The 8,706-nt window shown below is 38.3% G+C and overlaps 1 protein-coding gene across 2 annotated transcripts in view; it reads right to left on the bottom strand.

Annotated features, from left to right (window-relative positions):
• Window positions 1–3,972: 3,972 nt before the first annotated feature.
• The window catches only part of WDR47 (WD repeat domain 47), a 44,950-nt gene continuing 40,216 nt past the window's right edge, over window positions 3,973–8,706 (bottom strand). For both annotated transcript variants that reach the window (XM_066623807.1, XM_066623808.1), the window contains 3 exons: window positions 7,929–8,060; window positions 7,075–7,293; window positions 3,973–6,058 (listed from right to left, as the gene is read on the bottom strand). In XM_066623807.1, the coding sequence (XP_066479904.1) occupies window positions 5,916–6,058; window positions 7,075–7,293; window positions 7,929–8,060 (494 nt within the window). In that variant the 3' untranslated portion in view covers window positions 3,973–5,915. The remainder of the gene's footprint in view (window positions 6,059–7,074; window positions 7,294–7,928; window positions 8,061–8,706) is intronic.

The raw sequence follows: 8,706 nt of genomic DNA, 5'->3' as shown, positions 1-8,706 counted from the left end.
ACAGGCACGTGGAGGCCACACACACTACTGAGCCTCATTTTGACTTGCTTTATGGACATTACATCGAAGTTGGATCAGCCTGTAGTATGTTTTTCCACTTCAATTTTGAGTATGACACCAAACTCAGACCTCCATGGGTTGATAAATGTGATTTCCATTGATGATTGTTGTGTGATTTTGTTGTCAGCACATTCAACTATGTCAGGAACAAAGTATTTAATAGGCATATTTCGTTCATTCAGATCTCAGATGTGTTGTTTAAGTGTTCCCTTTATTGTTTTGAGCAGTGTAGAATAAAAAGAGCAACAGCAGCAATTTTGTAAAAGCCCCAAGCTGGTAAAAAACCAGATGTTAAAAGGCCAAGAATTCAGAATGCTTGTCTGAAAAGAAATGCCTTCAGGCCTTGCTGGAAAGTTTCCAGGGAGGGAGCAGTTTGTAAATCAAGGGAGAAGGAGTTCCATAACATTGGTGCCACTACTGAGAAGGCCCTATTTCTTGCTGCCATCCCATGCGCCTCACTGGGCTGTGGCACTCAGTGGTACTAAGATGACCTTCTCTGATGACCTAAGGGGAAGAGCTGGGTTATATGGAAGTAGGTAGTTTCTCACATACCCTTCATGTAGCTGTTAAACACTGGGTGGACATTTATAATCTTGCCCCCTAAAGGGTAGACCCCAGTCACTAAGCCCGTTTTTGAAGCGAGCTGCTTTATAACTACTGTATATCCTTCTTATTTGTGTGTTGCTTCACTTTAGAAACATAGCCACATGGGTACATTCATGAGCTGTTACTCCTACATGGAACCCGCCCAGTACCTAAGGCAGTGATTTTCAATCTTTTCTATCTCACAGCACACTGACAAGGCACTAAAATGGTCCAGGCACACCACCAGGTTTTTGACAATTGACAAGGCACACCATGCTGCTAGTGGGGGCTCACATCCCCCATTGGCCCTATTGATAAATGACCTTCCCCCAAATTCCTGTGGCACACCTGTGGACCACTCGCGGCACACCAGTGGGCCACAGCACAGTGGTTGAAAATGGCTGACCTAAGGGTTTAGTCCGGTGACTGTTTAGGGAGGATCTTTTCTGTGGTTGTACGCCAGATATGGAACTTCGTTCCTAGAAAGATTGTTTAAGCACCAGGCAAAGTCTGCTCTGTTTCAATAAACTTTTGGTGTAGATTGGCTTAACTTGGTTTTGTGTTCTAATGATACAATATCCAATCTCTTGCTTGTAGGCTTTGTGCCGTTGTTGAGCCTGTTAGTTTAGCCACTACTGTTCATTTTGTGCTTTTATATTGTATTTAATTATGCTTTGTTATTGAGGCATCTTGAATGCAATTTACAGAAAGACACCATAGACATTTAGATAAATATAACTTGTAATAATTATGCTTTATAGGCCAGCCATTTCAAGCTTTTTATTGCAAAATATTGATAGTACATAGCAGACCTCACAGAAATACTGTAATCATTTCAGGAGGTTCCATAGCTCAGCAGCAGAGCTCCTGTTTTGCATTTCTTAGATTCAGTCTTTAATTTAAGCACATGCAGTTAAAGGTACTCAGATAGCAGAGTTACAAAAGAGACCTTAGACCTGCTGTGCCAGGTGGACCAAGCAACTGTCTTGTTCTTTGCATGTTCACTATGAACCTATGTACTAACATTTTGTTTGGATAAAACAAATGTTCCAACATGATAGACTGTAAATATACGAGTGTTGGCACCAGAAGGCAGTTCTCTAACCTCAATAACGTTTTGCAAAAACGTCATTAACAAATCTAAGGATCTGCAATACTAAGGTCAAACATTTCCACTTGATAACAGAGCCTACAAACAGCAGATTCTGCAGTAGCCATCCCCTTATCTGTTTTGGTTTCATAAGTGTAACCACAAATGCAAATTAACACAACACAATCCTTTCCTTGATAAACACAACATGATCAAGTCAGAATTTGAGTCAAGGCTGCAACCCTGTGTAGAGTTCAGTATACTTAAGCCCAGTGATTTCCATGGATGTAGGCATGCCTGCACTGCAGAGGATCAGACAGTTTGGTTCACTTGTGCTACACAGCAGTGCAGGTAGTCAATGTCCAGCTCACATCACTAACACAAAACTATATTGCACCTACACAGCATTTTATTTGATCTCAAGTATAGAATTTTCTTGTTCCATTTTAATCCAATAAATGTTTTCCTTTGATTTGAAAAAAGCAGCTTGCCATCTGTCTTGGAAGCCTAGCACACTATCCAGAAAAGGCTTGAGTGGGTGTGTGTGATTGTATGGGGAACGTGTGAATGAGAGGAAGAGAAGCAGAGCGAAGCCAGGTGATCAGTCAAGACACTCCCCATCCTTCTCCCTCCTCAGGGGACTTAGTGTGAGGGCTGTCATGGCAGACAGACCCCTCCAGCTAGGTGAAGGGGTGGAAATATGCTTGTTGTCCTGCACTGCTGGCAATGAATCTACCTGTACAGCCAAGGCATGACTATAGGTGTGGTTTTGATGTGATCAAATCTGGAGAAGCACCAGATTTCCCAGAAGGGAAGAGGCTTCTTCTTGGTACCACTCAGGAGATCACTCTGCTATTTATGAATTGTACTAAAATCTTGATTGTGGACAGGTAGTATTGCTAATAGATATAGCATCACAGAAGACAAGACTGCTGTTCCCTGCTCCTGTGACTCTTACACAGGTGGCAATAGCAGGAAGAAGGGGAAGCAGGTTAACCCATATCTGCCCAGCCCACAGCTGTACACATTTGATCCCTGTTGCGTATATACAATGTTGGGCAGAAATGGCTTAAAGTTGACTACCATGCAGTTGTAATGCTGCTGCAGTGTACTGTACACAGTTTCAAGCAGAGGTGTCTATGGAAACATCCACTGGTGAGATGGTGTACTGCTCTGTTAAAGTGACAGAAGGGGCAGTCAACAACAACAACAACAACAACAACAGTATTTATATACCGCTTTTCAACTAAAAGTTCACAAAGCGGTTTACAGAGAAAATCAAATATCTAATGGCTCCACTTACTATATCAGCATTAGAAATGAGCTGGTGGACTGCTGCCAGAGTGATAGCATAAGATTGTTTCTGCCAATGCAAGCAATAGTTTAGTAGCAGCCATCTTAATGTACTGTAACAATAGGCTATAAAAGATTTCTCCTGTGTTTATTAATGTTTGCTCTGCCTGGCTATCTAAAAACCAATAAGCAGTCACAGTATAGCATCATAGTAATCCATATGTACTTTTGGCAGAGTTAGATATATCTGTTTTGCCTAGTCAGTTGCCCTACTTTCACTAATTCTCAACAAATGTGGAAGATGAACTTATTTTTTTTAATTGGTGGCCATCAGTAACAAAGGGCTATTGTTCACCAGTCCTTTTTTAACAATTCAAATGACTGGTGAAGAATGCAAACACTATCCTACTACTAACTGTTCTGTGTCCCAGACTAGCATGTATAAGCACATTCACTTTAGAAGTAGTCCAGTATTTATAACATATGGATCTGCAAAACAAACATGCAAGGCAAAGTTTATTTCAAGTTTCCCTATTCCTCTCTACCATTTTTTTAAGCTTAAGGGACTATTTCCTGCAGACATAGATAACCAAGCAAGGATACTAACAATGGGCTGATTTGTGATACAACTGCTGTTCTGGCAAACTCACTGTCATCATACAGACTGAAAACTGCTACCTCATCAACTGAGCTGGTTTTGTTGTAAAACATGAACTCAGAGGAGTCCACAGCTGATCTGTTACGTGATTAACTGATTTATCATTCTGCTTCATTTGCAGTCTTTGAGTGAATACAACCATGAAAAGGAGTACTTTGGTTATTTTCAACAAGAACAGTATAATTTATACAGTAGAGTGCAAAATAACACATTTATTCCAACTGTGAAATTATACAAATATTTAAGTAGAAAGAGGACACATGGAAGAACATTTCCCTATTTCTTAAGAATGTGATAGAATTTTCAGGATTTAAAATGTGTCTTGGCACCAAAATTGCATTAGATCTTAAAAGTACTAAAAGTTGAACAAGAGAACAAGCAGTTCAAGTGTCACTGTGCTTATCTTGTATACATTTAAGCTTTACATAGAGTTGTCACAGCATGTACTGTTTCATGGCCCCATTGCTTACTATTTAGTTCTACGATACAGCTGATGGGTACTCAGGATGGGCCTCCCTTTGTTCTGGAGCCCAGAATCTGGAATAGACACCCTATAGTAGTATGCCTGGATCCCCCGAGACTTGCTTTTAGACAAATAATAAACTTATTCTAGCAGACATTTTTCAGATGATTGTTCACTAGGATTTTACTGCTGCCACAAAGTTTTTTAGTTTTTAAAGATCTGGCTATAATTGTTTGTTTATAATTTCTCATTTGATATCTTATTACTGCTTTTGTCACCTTCAATGCCATGCAGAAGGATAGGGTAGAAATCTAATAAGAACAGCATGCTTAATTTGAGTCAACACAGTATATAATCATTAGCATATGAGTATAAATATGCCAAAATAATTGTGTTTTATTTTCAGATGTCAAAGTCTTTATTAAGTTTAAAGCACATATACACTTCTATAGTAACCTCAACTTTTTTTACGATAGTTAAAAAGGTCCTGCTACAGTGCACAGAATTAGAACCAAACCATAATTGTACTTCAAATAAATAAACTAAATATTTAAGAATTTAATTTAAAAGCAAAATAACTGTACAATTTGAAAATATAAACAATATCATAAACATAATATTCTAAAGATATTTTGAAATAAAATTGCAACTCTGTTATATTGACAGTGCAAGAAATAAAAATCCAAATAAGCTTCTGAACTGGGAAATGTTTCAGTTTTACATCACCATGCAGACATAGCATTTCAAGCCATGCTGTTGCTTTTAATATTCTTATGGTACTCTATATGCACACATAGGGGAGAATAGCATGTGCTACCAGATATTTCCTTGAAGTTTCTGCCATGGGAATTTACATTGATAGAGAAGCTGCTTTTCAGTTTAAAAGGTATTAAAATCTTCAATAGTGCAACTGTGTCTGGTGGAAACTTCAGAGAAATCCCCAGTTTCATGCACTCTCTTCCCCCATGTATGTATTTGAAGTTTTGTGGGATCATGTTCATTACCATTAAAATTACTATCACCATACCCAACTGCTTGCTTTCGTAAAGAACATTACACATAGAGGTATTTTGTTGCATTCAGATGCTTTAAATATCTTTTCAGCAAATTGTTTTCCACGAAATGTTGCCAATCTAATAAAAGCCAGTTCAAGCTGAAATTTTCAAACTGAAAACGCATTGTTGTAATGGATCATGATCAAGAGCTAGCCACCTTTAGAGTTCATAAGTAAAGGTACTAAAATTAAAAAATGAAATTTTGATACAAAAGACATTTGACCAGTACTTACAATGTGACATGTGCAAGGGTGGAAAACACAACTCATTTTTAAAAAAATTATATTGTGTGTGAACCTTATGGTATTGCATGTGGACTTGACTGAACTGTGGTTCAGTTTTAGCTTCTCTAGATAAACTGTCATTGAGACAAAGACCAGGGAATGCAGTTAACACTAAACTGTAAACACATAATTAGTCTTACATTTTGAGTGCACACTGACAATGCAAGAGCTTTTTCAGCAGACTTCGGCAACAAGACTACAATAGGTCATAGCAGCAGGAGTCACATGGAAAGCACTGCAAAATAATACTATAACACACCAACCAACACCTCCTAGCAATCAGGTAACTGCAGCAAGCATCTTCTTCATGAGATGCTTTCCTGGTCAAATGCTGCTTTTTTTTTTTTTTAAGTGCCTAATAATCAAACAGTCTAGTAGTCTTTTGTGTCTGTGCTTTATCTGCATAAGTGGTCTTCAAAACTATCCTTTAGCCATTATAGGTCCAGAGTTTTACAGTTCTGTCTGCAGAAGATGATAAGAAGGAAAGATCCTGTGTATGCCACCTGCACTGAATCACTTTGTCCTTATGTTCTCCTACCACCATAATTGGAAGCTGTTTGGTAAGGTCACCTAAGAGAAAAGAGCAGAATCATTATTTGTGACAAAGAGCTTATCCAGTACTACCATTCACATTTAGTGGACCTTAGCTGGGGGAAGTTTGGATTTTAAGTCTTTATCAGTAGATTAATCTAAGTATAGTGGTCTATAACTTTGCTCCATAGTATTACCAGATTTCAGGTGTGTTGCTTTTAGTCCTTTGACAATGTCCTACACCAGTCGTTTTCAAACTTTTTAGCACTGGGACCCACTTTTTATAATAATCTGTCAGGACCACCAGAAGTGATGTCATTAACCTAGAAGTGACATCAACGAGCAGGAAAATTTTTAACAATCCTAGGTTGTAATCTTATCCATACTTACAATGAGCCACATTGACTATCATTGTTAAAAACATATACATAGTAGCATGTTAAAGTATAGATCTGTAACATTTCCCCAAATGCAGTCACATACCATGGCAGCACCAAGTCTAATATATTAAAAATAAAATATTGAAATGAATGGGAACCCACCTGAAATTGGCTCACAACCCACCTAATGGGTCCTGACCCACAGTTTGAGAAACACTGCCCCCAAACATTTGAGGGCAAAACATTAGGAAAATCTAAACTTGCTGAATGTGGTCAAAAATCCTAAAAGAACTTTTTACTTCAGGATAACCCCACCACAAAACCTATACTATTCACTTTATTTATTCATGCAGATTTGACTGCTTTACTCCACCCCAGGCAATTCTTGGAAGACGGAGGGGTCAGCCTATATGTGGCTGAGACACTAATAAGCAGTTCCTTTGGATTGTATTTCTTTCTCAATTCTACCATTAAGATAACTAGTGGAATTCAGATCTCACTAGCAGTGGTATTCTTTAACTCAAAACGCTGTCTCATCCACAGATCTCTCATTATAGAAGAAGCAGAATTGGAAGCACCAGTCATCCATGCTATTTATTTCCCTTGTTCCTGGTAATGTATGCTCCCAAAGGGGGGGAGCACTTCCTTAAATTGCTAATTTAGCAGGTAAATTACCTTGCAGGTCTGTCACCTTTATTTTCATATCGTAAGATCCTGTGAGCAGATAATGAGCCCCAGGAGAAAAGCGAACAGAACGAACATCACTGGAATGAGGGTGGTAACTTTGTACCATCCGTCCTCCACGAATGTCATAAAGCATACAACTGGAATCCTCCTGGCCTGTAGCTAAAAGACGACCACTTGGATCAACAGCTACCGATGCTACAGCACTACCTGAAACAAGAGAACACCACCCCTGTACAATCAATACAGTTCTATGCATATCATGTCCATGCTTATTTTAGAATACCTTATTTTACAATGACTATTTTAGATGTCCTTATAAAGATACAGAGTAAGAAAGGAACAAGTAGTTTTCAGGCAATGCACATATAATATCTGAAAGTTAAAAGACAATTTCAAATATGATTGTTCTATACCTTATAGATCAAAAAAGGTTCACCATACTTTACTATTTTTAACCTTCTAAGCATACCAACAGCAAATATTGAGTAATGTTTCAAACAAGTTCTTTTGTAAGTTTTTTAAGCTCAGTTGTGAGAGAAGAATCTTGGGCCAGTAACATACTTATGAAAACAATGTACTTAGCTAAAATGAAAAGGCCTTCTCTTGTGAATTTGAGAATCTCCATCTCTGTCCTCTGGTACAAATTGGTAGATAATGAAGGATAGCTAGTCTTTGCACTTGCCTATATCTTGTGAGGATGAAGCCTAATACTTTTGGAAGGCAACATTATGTCCCACATTTTATGCAAGGACCCCCCCCCCAATTTTCTGAGCAGCAATTATATATTGCCAGCTATGGTGAAAATTTTTTTCTTTGTTGCACAGTAATGTGAATAACCTTACCAGTTCCATGAAACGTTGTTCCAACTACTCGAACACAACTGGGCACTCTAAGATCCCAGAATCTCACAGTCTTGTCTTGGGATCCAGATGCTATCATCCATCCACTCCATGTATAAAGTGCTAAAATGTGACCTACACATAAGAAATCATGACAAATTAAAAACATTGTTTTATAAAGGCCACTATAAAATTCCTAGCATTACAGTCACAAATGTACTTTTGTCAGCAGCATACTGTTAAAGAGAAGGGAACATTTTATATTTCTGCTTTTAAGAGAATCATACAGGATGAAACTGCTGAGAAAGGCAGGCTATTTGTTCAGTAGATCCAAATTCTATTACTATGTTTAGTCTTATGTATGAAAAGACATCCTCTGCTAAGGGATAAAAATGACATCTGTTAATATAAAACAGGTTAGCATATCCACTCAGCAGAGGTAAACAATGAGTGGCATCCATAGTCATACTTCTGTGAACAGAAGCACACGATGTGAACGGAAGGACATTCCACTTGTTCAAAAGGGGTTTGCATGAACTGTATGCTTCATCAGTTCTCAGAGTGCAATTCTGTTCATGGAAGTGTTACTCTGAAAACCAACTCAGAATGTTTGGCTTGAATTTTGAAAACCAAGACATCTGTTTGACAAGCTTCCCTCAGGCTTCTCCCTTCGGCCTAAATCCATACTTTGGTCACAATGTCATTGCTTACATATCCCCCTATCTGAAGAGAATGGTGGTTCCTTAGCAGATTTTTCCCTTTCAGAATAGAGTGCTGGCTG

This window comes from Tiliqua scincoides, chromosome 4 (genome assembly GCF_035046505.1).
Source record: "Tiliqua scincoides isolate rTilSci1 chromosome 4, rTilSci1.hap2, whole genome shotgun sequence".
NCBI lineage: Eukaryota > Metazoa > Chordata > Lepidosauria > Squamata > Scincidae > Tiliqua > Tiliqua scincoides.
This window is presented reverse-complemented; position numbering and strand designations above follow the sequence as displayed.